General features: G+C 37.3%; 1 protein-coding gene across 3 annotated transcripts; it reads left to right on the top strand.

Annotated features, from left to right (window-relative positions):
* The first annotated feature begins 3,250 nt into the window (after nt 1-3,250).
* On the top strand, nt 3,251-20,675 carry LOC119695719 (protein FAM240B-like). Of its 3 annotated transcripts, none has more exons than XM_038124726.1 (3): nt 3,251-3,291; nt 16,633-16,781; nt 19,241-20,675. In XM_038124726.1, the coding sequence occupies exons 2-3, from the start codon at nt 16,636-16,638 to the stop codon at nt 19,371-19,373; spliced, it is 279 nt and encodes a 92-aa protein (XP_037980654.1). In that variant the 5' UTR covers nt 3,251-3,291; nt 16,633-16,635; the 3' UTR covers nt 19,374-20,675. The 3 variants fall into 3 exon arrangements, with proteins under 3 accessions (XP_037980654.1, XP_037980652.1, XP_037980653.1); XM_038124724.1 differs by lacking the exon at nt 3,251-3,291 and adding an exon at nt 10,606-10,856; XM_038124725.1 differs by lacking the exon at nt 3,251-3,291 and adding an exon at nt 15,039-15,091.
* The last annotated feature ends 247 nt before the right edge of the window (nt 20,676-20,922 follow it).

Genomic DNA, 20,922 nt, shown 5'->3' on the forward strand with positions numbered 1-20,922 from the left:
GATGCAACTCAGAAAAAGTTTATCTCAATCTCCAGTATAAGCATAGCATAATGCAGGCTCATTGCAGATATATAATAAATGGATTCCTGGATCAGCTATAGAACTGCTTTGAACAAATTACATTACTTCTCAAAGTCTCGTTCTTTCCATCTATAAAATGAAAATATTAACACTTAATTCCACATAAAGCGCTGCTAGATTTGTAAGTAAAAAGCATTCCTTCTGTTTTCACTACTGATGCGTCAGCCTTGTGTTCTGCAAACTTCTCAAAAAAAGCCAGATCTCTTCTGGTATCATCTCAGCAGTGTTAGCTTATCTCTTTTCCTAGCTTTATTGCTTGAGTTGTGAATGTGAAGGGCAAGTTTTGACTTGATGTACAGTACTGTGCTTTCCAGGTCATCTGGTTATATGTGCTCAACATTCTTTCAACACTGACAATTTCACAGGATGGTCTTGGTGAATTTGTTCACATTCAGCTTGCAATTATTAAGTAGACTAGTAATCACAGTCCTAGCAATGGAATAAAATGACAATAAGAGTTATGCCGATGCCAGGTTTTCTCAGCTAAAACTCAAAATTATTGTTTTTCAATAAAATAAATATACATGCCATAAATACGAGCTAATAAGCAAGCAGAAGTCCACTGCTTTTCCAACAGAAGCAAAAGGTGATTTTATTTCTTTTTTCTTTTTCCTTTTTCTCTTCTTGCTTGAGAATCCCTTATTTATAGGCTTCAGCTAGTGACATCCAAGATGTTACAAAAAACGTTTCGTAGTCATTTCATTCCAAGACATAACTTGACTGAAAGAAAAAAAACAGTTAAGAAATTGAATTGTACTCCATATTTTACTACTGAAGAAGCTGAAATCTGAAAGGAGAAAAATGTCTCTTTTACTATAAACAAATTATGTATAATCTACAGCATGCTTAAAACAAACTTCCCTTTGTGTCCACTTAGATATGAGAGGACATGTGTCTCTGTCATACACTTTTCACCAACTTAGTGCAGTTATCTTTGATTTATGCTGGTTTAGTGAAAATTAAAATCTGATCCTTTTCTTGTATTTGTTTATGTAAGACATGAAAAATGACATGTTTTTCAAGTAATTAATAACTGAGAGACCAAACTAATAATAAAGAGCTTGTAAATTAAAATGCCAAGGAAACTAACGTAATATTTGATAAATTACTATGTTGTTTCTGAGGATTACATTTTAATGTCATTCTAATAGCTTGATTATAAAGGGCAATTATTGCATTTAAAGTAGGCTGGGCAGAGCATAACCAGAGTCAGACCTAATTTTAAATTAACCTGGATGTATCATCTCAGCACAAATATATTTCTTATCCAACCAAAATTGAACTTAATTACCAGAATGTGAGATTTTATTCTCCTCTTTTCCCCCATATATCTACTAATGTTATTTCCTTTGATTTTTTTAATGTGTTTTTTTTTCTCACTGTGTTTCCCAATAGACCTGTAACCTTTCTCTTCCAAGGCAGTTTACTAATTACTTGGCCACCTCTATGGAAATTAGTTAGAAAAACTGACAGTCATTGGCACCTGATGAGCCCTTTTGCTGTGAAGCAGGAGTCCCTAACGTCCACACCCCTGCCTGCAACCTTGCACCCATATTCCAAAGATGTAGGAAAGCATTAAAAGTATGATAAATGAAGAATAGATCAAAAGTTTAAATGACCTCTTTTGTGGAAAACATATTTTCTAGAAAATCTCTTATAAAAAACTATTTGTCCTCTTTTGTGGCAACTTTTTTTCCTCACAACAAAAACTTAAGGAAACAGATTCTTTAAAATAGCCATAGGGTACCCAAAAAAAACCCACTGGATTTAAAACCCAAGAGCCATTTCATAAGACTAGTAAAGTTGAATCAATTTTCACTCACCTGCTGGCAGACTGAAGGCAGTTCATTGGACTGTCTGTTCAGGACTCTGGAGCTTCCTAAGTCTAAGGTCAACATTGATTTTTATTTCTGTAATTACCAAAATATTTTTATTTCTCAAAAAAATCCTTACTTTTTCAAATCATCTCTCCTATACTCGTGAAGACATAATTTCTTTCTAGCAATTTGTGCCTTGAAAGAGAATTCATGGATGGTAATACTTAAATATGTTGTTAGGCAGCATCTGTACTTTTAGAAAGCGTGCTCAACTGTGTGAGTTCATCTTTATTATCAGTCTTTAGGCTATCACTCCTTTTAAACTAAAGATAGTTTGGCAACAGGATGGTCATCATCTTTTCAGATCAATGGGCACAAACCCTAGTGAAGTAAATGCTCTTACCCATAGCTTTTTTCCCATCTAAAATGTCCATCACAATGATGGACGTTTGTTGTTTCTAAATGTCTGTGAACAGTTTTATTTCTGCCCCCTTCAGATGTTGTTTTTCTCATTTAAAAAATATTTGCCACTTTTACCATTTTGCCCAGTTCCCTGGAGTTAAATATTTTCTAAAATAAATTTTAACTGGGACAAAAGACAAATATTTGAATAGAGAAGCATGGCATGTAGTTCACCAGTGTAACCAGAGACAGCAAATGAGAGCATTAGTGAAAGCTAGGCTTTCCTTCATGTCTGAGATAACACAGGATAAAACTGGTGTGTTTTGGCTACAGTGAGGTGTGAGAGTCCTCATCATTCCTGCCACCTAAGTTTCTCTGGCAATCTCTCCCCAAACCATTTCCACCAAAACATCTGTATGAGCAAGGACCCTTATACTCTTCTGACTCTTTAAACCTCTGGTGTGCATTGGATGCAGAGCTCAGGAAATTCCTTCAGCATTGCATCTGGCAGAGCAGAGGAGCAGCAGGTAGCTGCTAGCATGGCAGAGGTGATAATTAGCTGAGGCAAGAGTTGCTGGCCACTGCCTCAGCCTGTGCAGCTGCATCCAGGGTCTGGAAGTGGTGAATGTTCATAACAGGGTGTCAGAAGGACCTCTGATATTGATGGATAACATTAAATCAAATCAGAAAGGAGCAGTACAGTAAAAAATGAAGCCCAGGAGCTATTGAGTATGTTCATAGGAAGCTCTAGAATGAAACATTCTATTTTAAAGTGAGCCAAAACAAAGGCATGGTAGAAAATTTAATCCTCTGCTGGCAGCAAAATGCCTTCTAACTTGAGATACCTAATGCTTATTTAGAAAGGGATAGAAAGCTATTCTGGTATATTTTGTTACTTGCATGGCAGACAAAAGCAAGAGTCCCTACTGTGACATGCCTCTCTTTATGGTGCTGCCATAAAGGAAGACAGGATCCTGGTCCCTGATAAAAGGTGAGAAAATGAGCTTTGTTTCCACCAGAAATTTCAACATTGTTAGTATCCGTTTTTAAAATAATTAGGACCGAGGTACCCAGACAATATTCAGTAAGATGGGTCTTATTTGCAAGAAGAAGTATTCATTAGGCCTCATAAATAAATTATTCAAATTATGGCAACTGGCGGAGTTACTGTACAGCTGTGCAATATGGTTATAGAAAGTACAGCAGCTTCACTTAGGAGGCCTGCTTTTTGAAAGTAGCACATTTCACCCACAATTTCTGAGTTTTGATTAGTTTGTTTTCAGTCTTACTGTTGCCATTATTTAAGGTCAGAGATTTCCTTCATCAAATCTTGCACCAAGATTCAAGATCAAAAACAACTAAAAAGTGTATTTTTCATATGCCCAGTTGTGAAATACTGTAGCTGGTAAAAAGCCTAAGCTGGTGATCCTTCCATTACTGAGTTTTGGGCCTCATGGAATGGCTTTTGTCTCTTTCACATGAGCCTATTTGTCATTAAATAAAAGGTAAAAGGAAGCATATATAGGGGTACAGAAGCATAAAAATGATGAATGGAAAAAACTAATCGGGTAATTTAATACATTTTTCTGCCATTTTACTCTGATTCCTCGGTGCACTTGGTGATGCTTTGTCCAGTCTAACTTAAAATGTCTGAGGCGATGAGGTTTTCATCCTAGGTTTCCATAAGAAAAGAAATAATTCCCAGGAAAAGTAAACATTAATTGTAAGTCAGAAGACTATATTCTTGCATAATTTGTGTTCTTATATATTTTCATTAACCCAGTTTACTATGAAAAAAAGGAAGAAAATGTTTCAATACCTTGGATACATAAACATACTGCTATGGGTTGCAATTTATTATACATCTTCTCGTTCATGTTGTGTGAGTCAACTTTCTTAGCCCACAACAAACAGTAATTCAAATACACTCAGGTTCCTTATACTTCAGCGCTGGTGCTTGACATTAAAGGGCACTTATGAAGAACTTACTTTCAGGTAAGAGTAAACAAAAGGCATGCTCTAAGAACCCATCCAGTACGCATCAAACAAATGCTGAGAGAATTTCAGACCAGAATAGAACTAGTCTTTCATAGAGATACAAGCCTGCTAAAGACCCTGAAATTCACAGACTGAACTTCAGGGCCTCACCACCGATTGCTTTCCCTTGATGACTTTTTTTATTATGCATTCCTTGTTACAGTAGAAATTGACTTAAACTGCCTTCTGCTCATTAAGCAACATTGTGGCTCTTCATTCTTGCAGCAGATTAAAATAAGAAGTAGAAAAAATTACTAGAGATCATGGGTGATTTGTCTGTGTGTTTAAACTCTAAGATACTTCTCGACAATAGTCAGTGATTTAGCCAGGTTAATATTTAAGTACTATTTAAAGGAAATAAAGCTTTTATACAGAAACATTGCTTATTACAGTATCCAGCACCAAGCAGCCTATTAGGACTAAGGATGGATTTTGCTACATTCTCTGATTTAAAAAATAGTTTGAGTCCTGAACAACTTGGTGCCCTAATAATATAGGTAGGATATGATAAATCATTAGAGGAACAAATCAAAGTAACAGCTCAGTACAAGTCATATGGAGTTGGGAATACCTCAGTTATTTATTAGAAAGTATTTAAAATTTAAATGTTCAAGTCCATGAAGTGACTATCATGCTATTAGAACATTAAAAGGTTGCAAATACCATGAAGCAAAGTTGTGTTAAAATTCCATAAAGTACTAACAGAATTTTTTATTAATAAATTAATTAAAAGTACAAGGAAAACACTGCACTACTTCCTTAGCAAATCACAATGTAACTAGTGGATATGAACAGGTTAATATGAATAAAACTTCAACTTGTTCTTATACAAATCCTTTCTCACTGTCAGCTGAAATATACCAGCTCTTTTTCCAGACTTTATGGGTATAATAACCTGCTTCTTTACTTTGGATAGTTATTAAGAGTGTATCTTGAACAAACTGGGTATCCTGATACAATCTCTTGGGCAAAGCATTTCCAAACTCCTTTTCCTTAGGATAGTGAAGTCAACTTTTCAGTTCTAGTAATACAATTCCACAGTACATAGCACTGACTAGCTGTAAACACATATTGCAAAATCAGACTAATTTGAAGGAATTTGACAGGTTAATTTCCTACCCCAAGTAGATTTTATATTGGTCCCCTGATGTTTGTTCATGCCAAATTTCAATTTGCTTTGTCACAAATATTGATTTTCTAGTATTACATCTTTTTCACTCCCCTATGGACCCTCTAATCTCCACCACATAGGACCACTGTGTTGCCTTCCATTCTGGACTTCTGTTCCTAAACTTTTGCTGCACATTTCACAGACAAGCCTTTCTTTAAGTTGTAGATCAAGTAGTATTACACCATACAACCATAGTGTTCAAGATATCAGCGTTCTACAATTGCTTATCTTGTACTGTATCTTGTAATATGCTGTATCTTGTAATTTTACATTTCTTCAGGAAATGTGATGTAATATGAGACCTGTGACAGACTACAACTGACTTCATTAGAGATAAATACTTGCCAGCTTGGAGTGATACATACAAAATAATATCACATCTTCTAGCATGATGTCTGTTTACATGAGCTTAGCGATATCATCCACAGGGCCAGCTGCAGTGCTTTCACCTTAACCCCCCCCCCTACTTTTTCAGTGTTTCTGGCATGTTATCCCACAAATTATTCATACTATGTCTCCCTATCTGGTGCAGACAGAGAGCATTCAAATAAACCCTACCAGTAGCAGCATTGTCCCCAGACAAAACCCTAGTGGGTTGTTTTTCTGTCTTCAAGACATCTTTTTCTGGATGTCTTGAAGATCATCCTGATTTTCAAGCTTAAAGAACCCTGACTCTTCAGGTTAAAGTCGGACAACTAAAGAAAATTAGCACAGCATAGGTGAAAGTGTGCAAGACAAGATCCAGCAAGTGACCACCACAGAAATTTCCTGAATATGTAATTGGTGGCTGCATTTGCTGAGTAGTAAAGATAAAAGAAAAATGTTGAAACAGTACATTGAATACTAAAATATTATAGTTTATGACTTAAACATCTTCATGAAGGACTTTTGCCTATTATGGCAAAACTGCATTACAGAAGCTGCAGAGAAGACCCCCACACCCTGAATGGGGTCTTGACTGAGGCCCTACACCGCTCACTGATGAAGATAAATAAAGTAACAACTCGGGGCTGGGGGAGAAGAGTAAATTCACAGAGCACAAGCTCTACACCTCCGGAGGGGGGCAGCCCCAGGGCATTCAGCTGCCAGGCCCGCACAGGCCTCGCACAAAGGTGGGGAGAGGCTTTGGGGTGCGGGGAAAAGGCCTCTGGTGAGAGGCAGTGACCGCCCATCCCGGCTGTGCAGAGGGCTCAGCTGAGGGGCCCCTTCGCCCCGGAGAAGCTGCGGCCACACGAAGGACCCGGGGGTGCCGTGGCCTGCCACAGGATCCCCCGAGGGGTCCCAGACCCCGCTCCAGGGCACGGCAGCACGGTGCGACAGACCCGCAGTGCTGCAAGGGACGGTGCCAAACTGGGTCCCTGCAAGGGAGGCACCTGGGCCTTCCCACCTGCCCACAGGTACATCCATCCATGGGATTCCATACATTTCGGTGTGGCGTGGTGGCACGGCAGCCTCAGGGGAGCCTCTAGAAGACCAGACGGATGGGAGCAACAAGACGGCATTGGGACCCTCAGAAGGGTTTCTACCTAACACTCATCACCCTTTCCCTGTCCTGCCACCCCCCACCCGCCCCCCACTCTCTTCTTTCTCTGTTTCTCTGTTTCTTTTTTTTCTTTCTTTCTCTCTTACTACTAAACAAAACTTACCAATTTTTTGGCCGCGACATCTAACCTCATTTGGGTTTAACCACATTTTTCAAGTATATTTCAAGCTTTTCTGGGTCTGATCCATTTAATTCACAGAAGCTTAGCTTTCTTTGGTCTTCTGTCTTAAACCTTCTGTGTTAAACCAGTTCATAACACAGGAAGAACTCTTTCCCAGAGCCTACAAAAACTGCAGTACTATCTACATACACTTCAGCATGACCTCCCACATTGACCTGTTTCATGCACCTTGAATTAGTTACGGAGCCCTTCCATGAGGGAGCCTAAATCATGTACTACAGGCTCTGCAAGCTGGCAGTAGCTTTATGCCAGTGAAAATCAGGAATCAGATGCTGTAGCACAATTTAGCCTTCATTTCTTTTGATGTCTGCTTCCCTTTATGCTTAAAAATAATGTGCAATAGACAAAATACAAACAGTCCTGATAACGAAATGAAAGTAAAAAAATATCTGAGAGTAGGCCACCTCCTTTTCTGGTAGTTAAGTGCATATGACCAAGCAAAACAGGGCGAAAGAAATTCATATTTAGTAGAGGGTTAGACTATATGGACATCACTGTAGTTAAGTGCCCACTGAAATCTTCAATGGACTTAAAAAAATTAATTTTCTTCCTTTTAATGAAGGATAAGTTTTGGTTACCTAATGCAAACAAGCATTTTATTGACAGCATCAACAGCTCACATAAAGCAAAAGAAAGTTCCATATAAATGGCTATATCTGCACCAAGTGGCAAAACAATACAAGGTGGTGAAAGGGTAGCAAAGTGAATTACTGTAATACAATACAACATCCAAAACACAGTCATTTATAACAAAAGCTATGTCAGTGCAAGACAATATTATCTGAGACCTATAGATTTAAATCATTACAAATGAGCAGAAGCAACTGTCAGAACCTTATTGTGAGAGCTACACTGCAGACTTGTCAAATTCTTAGGTGAAACTGTCAAGTTAGGCTGTAAAATTTTGAACATATAGTGGTGTCTATGTGCTTTATAAACTTGAAATAATTTACTCAAAATATTGATTTGTCTGACAAGTCTATAGAGAAAAATCTATGCTACTTCTGAATTCACATAACATTGTTTCAACTGACGCCAAACAACAAGAAGGCTGGAGTAGACTATACTGCTGATCTCTACATGGTATCAGACTGATATTACAGTGATCAGTCTTGCTTCCAATGTCTCGGTCACTTTATTTACAATGATCAAAAATCTCTGATTATTTCTGTGTGCCTTGTTGCAGCCTCATCCTCTCCCTAGTGCTTCTTAGGCTTTCTTACCACTAGGCACCACCGACATTACACAGTGGAACTATGTGTGAGTTCTCAGAGATGTTGAATTGGGGCAGTTTCAGCACAAGAATCTAAGCAGGATCTCAAGATCTGTTTTATGTCTGGGCTGTAATGAAATTCAGATTTTTCAAAAAAAATTCCATAACTTTCTTGCCATGAAAAAGTAGGCCTTAGGGTACCTAGTAGACAAAATATGAGCAATATATTTGATAGTCTGGGAAAGTGCAAAACGCACCTCTGAGACATACAGGAGATCAAACAAGCAGGCTGTTGGTACTGCCTCTCAAGCTCAGAATTCTGCATTATTTATATGAAAAGAAGCAGCTCCAAGATGAGAAACTGTAAGAGTCCAACAGCATCATCAGCAATTTGGGCATTTGTCTAGGGTTCAGGATCAGCCATAGTCAGAGCAATCTGTCCTGGAGTGGTGATTTACCAGCTTCATGTTATGTTTCATGGCTCACCTACACTAACAGTAGTAATGCTGAGGTTTTACTGATTGATTAGTAGAAAAATTAATTTAGTTGTTCGTCTGAACTAATTATGGATTCTATAAGGATACTTAATGATACATTGCAATCTCCCTCTCTCTTCCTCTCTCACTGTCTACTAATCACATCCAGCAGACAATAAATAACCTGTTACTCTTTATGTTAGGAGATAAGTTGGACTACATGCCTCTTCTTTTCTTCTCTTCCCTATGGAGAAACCAGCTTTTATTTCTTATGATCTCACCAGGGTGTATCTCTTTAAACTTAGAAATTGTTAAAATGAGCTAACATCTGTTAGTGAAAGCTCCCTAACTGCAAGAAGTTTAAAAAAGGAATTCATCCAGAGCTGTCTTACAAACAATGTTTTAAGCAGCAGCATTTGGCACAAAATAAAGCAGTGAGTTAAAGAAATTTTCTAGAGAACAGAAAGGTTGTCATAAGCATAGGGAACTGAATTTCAAAAATGAAAGAAGTTACTGGAAGGATTGAAATAGAGAAAAGGGCACAAGAAGCAGTTTGTGAACTTGAGATCTAATTAAAATTTCTGTCATAAGTTGAGCCTTGTAAGTTGCAAAAAATAAGAGGAGAACTAGATGAGTGCATGAATCAATTTGAAGTTGTAATGAGCCTTGTACTTCTCTGGAAAAGATTAAAGTAATTCTAGATTCCAATTGTTCTAGCCAAACAAAATAAGGAGGCATACAAGGGACTAATATTTAGCTGGAATGTGACATACAGTTCTCATTGCTTGTGTTTAATGAGACCACAGAAAAGAGTCATGATACCTATCTCTCTATCCATAGAATGAGTACGAGAAGACTCCAAAGTCCTTAAATGCTATAATACCAAAACAAGGAAGGAGAGGGGAAGACATTTCTGCCCTACATAGTTTGAAGACATGAGAAGAGTAACTTGTCTCTTGAATACATACAGATTTTAGATTTAAAGAAAACTTACAGTATTTGGCACAAAGAAGTCTGGATAAAGCTTTTGCTAGAAATACCTGGAGTAAGAAATATAATTAAATTCAAGGTGGAACTTGCAAAACTACCAAAAGGTTATGCAGTCAGGTTGCCAATAAAAGCTGAGAGCAGAAAGTCTGTCGCCATCTGCTCTCCCTGTGTCAGAGTAAGTAGCACCTTACTTGAATGTGTTTCTCTGTTCACCTAGGAGTACCAGTGGAGGGAGGAAGAATCTGTCCAAGTGGAAGTGCTAAGTTCTGTAACAAATTATATACGCTATGTTTCAGCTTGCCGCTGGTCAGATTCCTGCACTATTGAGTGTATTAACAGCTTAGCTGGAATCCTGTCATGTAGTCTACCAGGTGCTTTTACAGACCAACACTTCAAAAGAGGTGAAAAAGAAACCTATTTATCTGTCAGTCACTCGGAAGCACAAATGTGAGACAAGATGTGTTATTCAACATGTTCTTTTCAGATCTATCCTTTTTCTTGGAGGGGATGGTGCTGAATTCTTGCAAGTCATATAGAGGTTATGCTACAGTGATCCACACTTGTGGGTTCTTACTTGAGTAACTGTTTCTCCAGAGCCAAGTTATGACATCAGTGGCACCTGCCAAAATTTATTGCACAGATCAAATGTGGCATTCAGAGTTTGTGCCCTGTAACTGTCTGGTCATTCCTCATGGTGTGTTGCAGGCTTTACAAAATGAGACTGTGGGTTTGGGGTTTTTTTCCCCCCTGCCATTAAGCTAATTCATAATAGCAGATGTCATCACTCCCAAATAAAAATGAGTGACGGATGAATAGATTTCATCTGTTATTCCTGGCAGTTGGAGTTCTCTTGAAAAGGGGAACCCAGGGGTAAAACTGACATGATTCAGTAATCACTCAAGAAAACCATACTTTGACAGAAGAGGAAGCTACTATACAATTAAAGTAAGCATTTCTATTCTTGTATTTTGGCCAAAATAAGATTTTCTCTTCCTGTCTTGATTATTAAACCTGCCTAGATATACATGGGTATACATTAATTTTATGTTTTGCTAAATCATGCAAATTTGAACAATGTTTTCTTCTTGTTCCCTTGATGACCTGGTATTCTGTATATTTCAGTATACTTTTATGAAAATTATTCTGATCCTATGTGATTTATAAAATATAAGACGTATCCTTCCACTGTTTCATTTTACTATAGTAATACCTTCTGTTATTAAGGTATTATTTGTTACTATCTTTTTGGTATCACTAGAGCTTCTTTATTACACACACACTTCAACTGAAAGGAAAACCACCAGAAAAGGAACATGTAAGGGGATACTCATCAAAATTATGCATTCTTTATGTGTAATTTAAAACTTTTTAAAGCTTTGAGCTTTTTTTTTTTTTTTTTTCTTTTTTAAGGAGCACTAAAAACAGGCTTTGAACTGTACTCTAGTAGATATATAATGCTGGAAAACATTCTGTGCTTAGGCAAACAAACCCTGGTGAAGGGCAAAAGGAATAGGATATTAATTAGTGTCCTGACAAAGATAAACCAGCTCATGGTGATGATATGACCCAAGGGACTGAGTCTAGTTAAAATCAAAGATAATCTTTCCATTGTTTACAACTGTCACCAAAAAACTTCTGAAGTGACTGTGGAAATTCTTCCAGGAATATGCTTATGTTCCATATTAAAATTGGTTGAATCATCAAATTCATATAAAGAGCTAAAATTAGACTTCTCTCCAACTGTTAGAAAGGAAATATTTTAAAGATAAGTATATATAAATATAGAAAATAAAATTCTTGTTAAAGATTGTCTTTCAGCAAAAAAATTTGGAAATAAACTTTGGAAATATTCAAACATTGTTTTACATTACTAGCTAAAATATTTTCCAGTAAGGAAAAAGCATAAAGTGGTTTTCTTATTGTTAGCCAAACCAATTATTCTTTAAATTAGGCATAATTTATACCAAAAATCACATTGATATTTTTCTCCAAATATGTTCAACTAACAGTTTTACTGAATATATTGAAATACTTCTCACTAAAAAGCAAAACCACAAATATTTTGCCTACAAATCTGTCTGTATAAAACACTGAATTTTTAAGACTATGGCTATCTAAAAACATATGTTAAATAGAAAGACTGAAAAGAGGTAAAAAATGGCTCCTTAGACTTTAGAAAATATTTTCTTCTCCTGCTTATTTCACATAAAGATAACTCAGAATAGCAATTTTGTTCAAAACATCAAGAGCCATTTCTGGCTCTTAGAATTTCTCCAGAAAGGGTCTAAAGTAAAAATTACAAAGTGTGCAGAAGAGAAATTACTTGCATTGGATACTTTTTAAAACTCCTTTTTGTACCTCAGCAGAAGTAGACTGAGATTACATTAGTTCAATATATGCAGACAAGGCAGGGGCTAAGACCAGACCATTTGGGAACCTACTAATTTAACACCTTACCAAAGCACACTCAGATGCAGATCAGATTAAGTGAGAGAAGGTTGTACCATTGGCTTTTTCTATACTAGTTTTGTGTCAGTGAACAAAAGTTGTGGATATGACTTAAAACTAGAAGCAAAATTTCCTGCCCCTTGTATGGGATAAATCTGTAGAGGGAAAGATGTTCATCATTCCCAATTCAAACCTCTCTAAACTGTGTCTGGAACATGATCTCACAAGGAGAAGCAGAGGGGCAGGTATCAACCTCCTCACTCTTGTGACCACTGAGAGGACTCAAGGAAACTGCTGGATCAGGGGAGGTTTAGGCTGGATTATCAGGAAAAGGCTCTTCATGCAGAGGGTGGTTGGACACTGGAACAGGATCCCCAGAGAAATGGTCACAGCCTGACAGAGTTCAGGAAGCATTTGGACAATGCTCTCAGGCACACATGGTGTGACTACTGGGGATGGTGCTGTGCTGGGGCAGGGGATGGACTCAGTGATCTTTGTGGGTCCCTTCCAATTCAGCATATTCTATGTCTCTATGATTTTACGAGTTTAAAACAATGTATTATAAGTAGGTGCTGTGTTTCATGAGTGATTTTCTGTCTTACAGATTGCTGCATGGGCCTCTGATTTATGCTTTGATTATAAATGTAGGAGATTTTTCTTTTACACTGCCATTAATTTTGTTTTTACAATTACTTCTTCTTGTGGACATTCTCCATAAATTAATAATATCTTAGCATATAAATTAATTTATGTAAATGATGAATGCTGTAAAAACTCTTTCGTACATACTTACATGTTTTTGACAGTTGAGGCTCAGAGCTACCAAATGCATAAGCCACTTTAACCAAGATCTAATTTCATTCTAATTTATATGTTGTTTTATCAGCTTGGCTCTCTAAAAAAGCAGTAAACTATACTTCATATGGGCAGTTAGGACTGCAAAACCCATATAATCATAGTACCTCCTTAACTATCTTAGTTGAATATTTAATAAGGGACTCTGTCTTGAGCCAGTGTTATGCACTTTTTAGTAACCCTTCATTGAAAATATATTGCAGAAAGTTTTATGACATAAATTTTCAGTTCATAAATGATATTTGCAATATTCCAGGTCTTCTGAATGAATAATTTCAAATTAATAGAAGTGCTTGCTCTTGGTTATTTTACATTCATATCAGTAGATAAACATGCTAAAAGAACCAGCCATTAGGAGTCAGAAAGACATCTCCCTGACTTTCTTTTAATATCTCTGGAATGATGAACCTATTTTCTTTGTCCACTGTCCACTCAGACAAAACTGGCCAAGTGACTGTGAGGAAGTCTGCTTTTTATTTACAGGGAAAATCTAAATCTTCTACTTGTTACTGTGCCCTGAGTTATCTGAGTGAAGGAATCAAGAACAGCTTTGATGGCATTAAGTCCAGTCGTCAGTGTAGTCTAATTTATGTTATTGGGACATCTAAAAAAAAAAAAGCACACATCAACAAAACTTGTTTTCTAGAGCAATAATAAAGATTTTTTTTTTAAATACAAAGTGTTAGTCAGAAATTCAAACCAAGCTCCCAAAAATAATCTTTCAATTAGCACAAAGAAAAGGTATTACAGGACACATGAACCCTAGTCTCTACACCTAGATGTCATAATGCCAGGCTGAAAAATATGATGCTTTCACACATCATACCATGAAAGAGGCTGGCCAGCAATGCAGACAGTACCATCTTCAAAAGTTTTACATTAAGTATCTATCTTAGCAAGGACCACAGCAATACCAAACAAAATATTAACTGTCACTGACATTCCTAGGAACTAATAGCAAATGTTCTTGACTTGCAAAAAGACCCACAAACCCAGCAGGCTAAAACTTGCAGAACTACCTCTATCTTTTGGGCACCTCTCTTAATAGAGTGTGTTTTTTTGAGCGGAGCAAAGCTTAAGGCAGCCAAAACCCTCATGCCCCCCCCCCTCAAAATCTAACCAATTTAAATCTCAGATAAAGACTGGAGACCCTCTTTGTACCATTTGGAGAACATCAACTAGAAGTTTAATAATCATAAAAATTTAATCTGTAATTAAAGTTTAATGTGTTATGGCAGATTCTTATACGAGGCAAAGTATAATAGGGTTTGGAGGGCACACTGATTCAGTTTGTCAGCAACTTGCACTTGGCTTCTGAGGCAATGGGATAATTATCTGCAGTGTCAAGTGGGCAGCTGCTAGTGATAGAAGAATCTCTAAATGGTGCGAAGACCCGTGTGACCTGCTGATCCAGGAATGATGAAATAATCAGATTCCATCACTTGCTGTAACAAGCTATTACCAGAGCATTTATTTTAACACTGCTCAAGGCCTATGGAATTAGGACACAGATAGGGCATGTTCCAGTGCATCCGTGACATGCATATTTTTTTGCAAGATGAAGCCTTAACTAAAACTATTATTTTGGGACCTCAGAGTGAGACAAAACTTTAGTAACATCACCCATATTCCCATTTAGACCATATTCATTGCCAAACACAACACGTTTAGCAAAAGGTGTTAGTAGAACCAACCCACACCAATGCAACAATTCCTGCTGTATCACACTGTGCTACATCTACAGCATCCCCAGTCCACATCAAGGGAAATACTAGAAAAATGCTGTTTTTCTCAGAGGAAAATATCTGCTTGTTTTCATGATAGTGCAGCTCCTGCTGACTTCGCTGTGAAGAGGACCAGTGTTCTAAGCACTCAAGGTACTCCATCACACAGGAAGTTATATTGCATGATCATGCTTATCACTCCAGTTGGGCTGTGCTGGTCTTTAGGCAACTGGACTTTTCAATGGAAAAAGAATGTATCTCAAAGTGATTTTTCTTTTTGTTAAACAGTTTTTCCATTCCAGCCAGGCTTCACACCAAGTTTGGCAAAATTATTTGTTATTACCGATCTTTTTTAAAAAAATTGATTTGTGAAAATTATGACAAATCTAAAATATCTGATTGAGGAAGATGTCCAGAACTTAACTTAAAACTTATTTTTAAGGTGCCAGGAGTTTCAAATACTGTATTTGATATTAACCTTTCAGAAATCTGCATTAATTGTATTACATCTAACTGCCCTTTACATTTACTCTGATCTTCTACTTTACAGCACTGTACAAAGCAAAAGTTTCTTCAGATAGGCCTACATTAGCATAGCCTTTGTTGTATTTATCAAGAATAGCTCCTAAAGTATGAAATCATCAAGGAAGAAGATTCACAAGTCAGTTTCAGGGTCTATGAGGCATTAATTCACCACCATTGCAGAGTGGAGTGTTGGCAAAAGTATCTAATGATAGCAGAATACAGGTAAACACAAGGAAGCAAAGGGATTTATTTCATAGCAACCCTCAAATTAAGTGCTGATCTAGTCGTAGAACACTCGAGTTTAAGTTTTTGGGGGTCTTTCTTTCTTGTATCTTCCTACTTACTGGTGGGGCCTAATGGAGGAGGCTGATTCAGGAAATAGGCAACAGAACTTAACTTTTCAAAGTACCATTACAATCTGATAACCAACACAATACGGTAATATCAGCAAGGACATCAGACATGATGAGAATTTTAATGTTTCAATAACATGCACTTATCAAAAACAAAGTCGCCTATTTTCTGTCATTCTTATAATTTATTGGAACTGATCCCTGTATTTCAATGAACCATACTTTTAACAGTATTTAAGACTGAATTTTGATAAAATATAGAACAAAACCATAGCAAGCTCCCCAGGGCTTTGCACTCTGTGTGTTTCAATTCAGATTCATAATTCCCTTGTATATTTTGTGCATGACACAATTTGGAGTAGCAAAAGGAGTAATTTAGGAGCAATGCATTTCCCTGAGATGATACATATATGATCTGTTTTAAGAATATGGAAGATAGAAAATAAGAAAGCCGTTCACATCTAATCTGAACTCCAGTGACAATGGCACTGTATTTGAAAGCATTTTTCACAAGTTCTTCTAAAATTACTTAAAATATCACACATGAGGCATCCACAATATTTCAGTGAACTGTGCCATGCACAGACATTACTCAGTAGCAAAAATATCATTATGCCATTCAACTGTCACCTAAGGCCTGTTTCAATGCCTTATATTTTGGTTCAAGGCAGTCTACACACCAGTTATCTATTTTTTTCGGGTGACATAATTTATTTTAATAGCACTTCCTGAGAATGAAATTTCAAGGGGCCAAGTAAGAGAGTATCTGCCTCAGGTCAGGCTTTTGACTGTTTTGACCTCCAAATTGCTTTTCAGAAAATGAGCAAGCATATGAACTTTAGACGCCACAGGATGGGTGGTCATGATGCGGAAGAGCTGAAGAACTTCTGGGAAAAGGTCATCCAAGAGCAAAATAAGCAACAAGAAGCTGAAGAGTCTAGGCTAAGCAGAAGTGCCCTGAACAAGTAAGTGGTATTTTTTCTTTTCCACAAGAAGCAAGGCATGTCATCACGTGTTTTAAAATAAGGTAACCTGTTATTGTACTGCTTTATTCATAGTACAGATTGTGTTCTGGATCTTTGGCACTTTTCCTCTCACAGCTGCTTGTCTCATATTACCATGGCTCTTCTGCATGGAAACTCAGACACCCCTCACCCCTAAACCTCATGAGCATTCTTCAAAGGCCTTGGAGCATAGCCATGAAAAAATAAAGCACTTTGGAATTATGGCTTGTGACAGCCAGAAAATAGCAGGAATTTTACCTGGAACTAATAGAGCTACACAAATAAACAAAACAGTATTACATTAAAGGGACAATCACCCACCTAATCTGTTGAATAAAAAACCCGTGGCACCTTTGTTATGTTTAACAGCCCTTCACATCATGTAAACCCAAAGGTAAAAATGACACAATGAGATTTTCTCATTCAATGGAAAATGTTGTGGGCTTTTTGTTGTTTTGGGGGTTTATTGCTTGTTTTGGTTTGGTGGGGGAACTTTACAAAGCAGTATAAAACAACGGGGATTGCCTACAGAGAGAGCTATATAGCTGTATTGTGGTACAGATAACTCTGCACAAGTGCAGTGGACTGCTTGTGCAGTCTGCAAACTGCATTGTTCAACTTGTGAAAACTCAGAACTTTGAACCAGGATCTCCTGCACACTAAGTGAATCCCCTGACTACTAATGGGCAGAAACAGAGGACAAGAAATACCATGTCTCATGTGGTTTCCTTTTGTGCTTTCCTCCTGAAGTTAACAAAGGTTTTCCTGCATAAACTTTTCTCAAAACTGGGACATCCACAGAAACTAATTTGACTTAAACAAATTGGAAGGTCCTGCTAAAGGGCTGCTTCTTGGAAAAAATTCTAGGTACTTTGACCCCAGTGCCCAAGAAGGAAGTACTGTCATCATTTAGATATTTGGAAATCAAGATCTGGGCAGGCCTTGAATCTCAAAAAAGCTGCATGTGGACAATCCTTCTTCCATTACTCTACTCCATCTAGTCAGTAGTATTCTCAAATCCCAATCACAAAATTGCTGGAGAAAAAACATATGTGATAAAATCCAGGAAAGTACTCAGCTTCAGTGGAAAAATTTATCACCCAAATCACAAAAGACTACCGGGAGAAGACAGTGCAAATGAAATGCAATTTGTGGTTTAGATAACATTTTTGACTTCACAAAGTTGAAAATGTTAAAAGCTCTATTCTGAAGAGAAGAAATGTTGTGAAAGAACCTTGAATATGTGTTAACTTACATATTTAATATGTCATGACTGACTCATCACAACTGAAATAGACCCAAGCAAGTTCCTTCAAAGTCATTTGCCCAGTCAAAGCCCAGAGTGTTCACAAAGTGTTCTATAATTTGAAAAAAAGTGATACTTTCAGGAGGTAATAGACACTATCAATACAAAACATACATATCTACTAATTCATGTAAGAGGCACTTGGGAGAATGGTGTGTCTACATAAAGGTGAGTGCTCCCTTTTTGACACTGACACTGATGAGAAACACCAGTATTCTCAATGGCAAATTTTTCCCAACTCACTGCACCTCTCTTTTGAGGCTTGTCTATATGAACAAAAGAATATTGAAGACCAGGTAGTTTAAAACACAATGTAAAACCAAACTCAGAATCAGATAAGCAAGCACCCATGTGAAAGAACTGCTGCTGAGTTATTCTCAGATTAAATCATTGGCTGCTGTTCGTTTCACCACACCAAGGGTAATTTAAAACCCCATATATTCTATGATGCATTTGGCATCACCATATAATATCTAATCTTATAACATTGCTGGGTCAGGTGTTTCATAACATTTCCTTCAGAAAATAATCCAGCCAACAATATCTTGCAGTGGTCCCTAGAGATCTTCTCTTCTGTTTTTACTATGCGAGTGTCTTGAAGCTATGTGGCTCCTCTTGCATATGACATCAATTCCTTTCATTTAACACATACAGGGTCTACAGAGTTGGCTTTGTTTTCTTTTTTACCCAAAAGGACATGTTTTAAGTTCAGCCTGCTCTTCTCCACAGCATTTTACAGCAGAACTTGAGGGGTTGGAGGAAAAACTGTATTTTTTAATTTACACATCGCATGACCTTACTGCATAGGCAGTACATCTGTGTGGCTTTGAGAATACCCCAGAGGGAAAAACAGAGTTCTTCACAGTGACAGCATTTCAGCAGTTGTTTGACTCATTCGGAATCCAGCAATGTCAACCACTGATAGTATCAGCACTATCCTTTTCTCCCCTGCATTCCCAATCTAGCAAGCTAGAGGGATGTGTAATTGGTAAATAAATACAGGACAAGTGCTCTGGTGATGAAAGAGAGGAAAGCTTCGACCCTGCTGAAAAGCCCTGGATACATTTGAAGGATTTGGCTCAATAACTGCTAAGCACTTGTACTCTCTTTGCAGACTTCGCCAGGAGTGGACTCTGCGGCTGGAAGGTCGAGTAAGGCAGGTCCAGGCGCATATGAAAACACGGCAAGAACAAATGGCACCACTGTCTATTGAGGCTCTTCCCTCACCAGATAAAACCGTTGCTTAAAGTTGCCGTGCAAACACAGCAAGCACTGGGCCTGATTCTGACTTTTTGCATGCATCTAAAAAACAGCAGTTACGCTGCTGAGCAACCAAAAGGTCAGATTCTGCCTTTTTTCCAAACTATTTACTAGAGCTACTATTAAAGTCCTATTGAAATTCAGTGTAAGAATAATGCCACAGGGGAAAAAAAACCTCAAAGGAATAGATGAGAAGCAGACAACTCTAATTTTTCCATGATATATTATTTCTGTGATGTATCAGGATTCTCCTATGTAACTGCATTTCCAAGTGACAACAAGACACTCCTAGGAAAGAGGGCGGGTTGTTTAATAGGCATAATACATTCAGACAGCTGCATGCAAAATTGCACATTTCCATTTACACAGCTCAGAGTCTGGCTTAATGCACACATAACAGGTTCTGTCTTGATGAGCCATAGCAGAAGGAGTTAAGGATTAGCCTGATCAGCTGGCCAGGAGGAGAAACATATTCTTTAATGAGGGGGGGGAAAAAACCAACTTTCCTGATCAACATTTAAGAACATTTACAGATCTTAATAATTAAATAAATAGGAAAAATTACTTTTACTTTCTTGGGGAATGTAAGAAAAAGACTACTGAGCCAGTAGTCTTTATTGTGAGACAATCTGACAAATGTTAGAGTAATAAGAGCAAGTCAGTGTAAGAGTTTGAAATAGACAGCAGCAAATCATAACAGCTCAGAAATGCTTTGCAAAGATCCCTCGACATACCCAACATGCACTAATCCAAACAACTTCTGCATTTTCTTCTGGGTTAGGTGAAACAAAGGCAGGAATAACAAAACACAGGGTAATAACAGTGTACCCTATTTACCTATATGTCTGTGCATCTAAATACTAGTCTTCTGGATTAAAACATTTGTTTGTTTTCTCTTCAAATAAACTTTGGAACACAAGAGAAGACTCATAAGTCTAAACAGCTATTTTTGTCTAACAGTATTGTGCCAAACAAAAATTTCATTTGATACTAAAGTGGGAGGTAGGAATACATTTGATATTTCAAAACAGAACAAAAATTAAATAATTTTGACCTCACAGAAATGTTTTTTTATTCCTTTTAAAACAATATTTAATTAAAAGACAAAGTTTTACTGAATGTTCTTACTCTTACAAAGTAAAATTCTGTCACAGAAAAAAAAAAAAAAGTTGTCACAAAAACGTTGTTATTCCATGAAGGATTAAAACAACTAAAAACTTACAAAATGTTGTTCTGTTATTGACAAATGAATGGATCTTAGTATCAGTTTCTTTTCATAAAAACTGACCCAAAAAGCATGCAATTGTTTATTTCAGTAGCTATTTTCCATTAAAAAAGCAATGCTGAAAAAGTAATAAAGTTGTAACTGCTTTTCTCCTGCAAGACTGGTGTTTCTCTTCTGCACCCACTAATTTCCCATTATTCTCTAAAAAGTTCTTTCTGTAAGCCAGTATCCTCATTTAGGCCAGGAGTGAGAGTTAACTTTTCACGGTAGCTGTGAGGGATTGGAACCTAGAGCTCCATGGCCATGTCTGG

The sequence above is a fragment of the Motacilla alba genome, chromosome Z (assembly GCF_015832195.1).
Source record: "Motacilla alba alba isolate MOTALB_02 chromosome Z, Motacilla_alba_V1.0_pri, whole genome shotgun sequence".
Taxonomy (NCBI): Eukaryota; Metazoa; Chordata; class Aves; order Passeriformes; family Motacillidae; genus Motacilla; species Motacilla alba.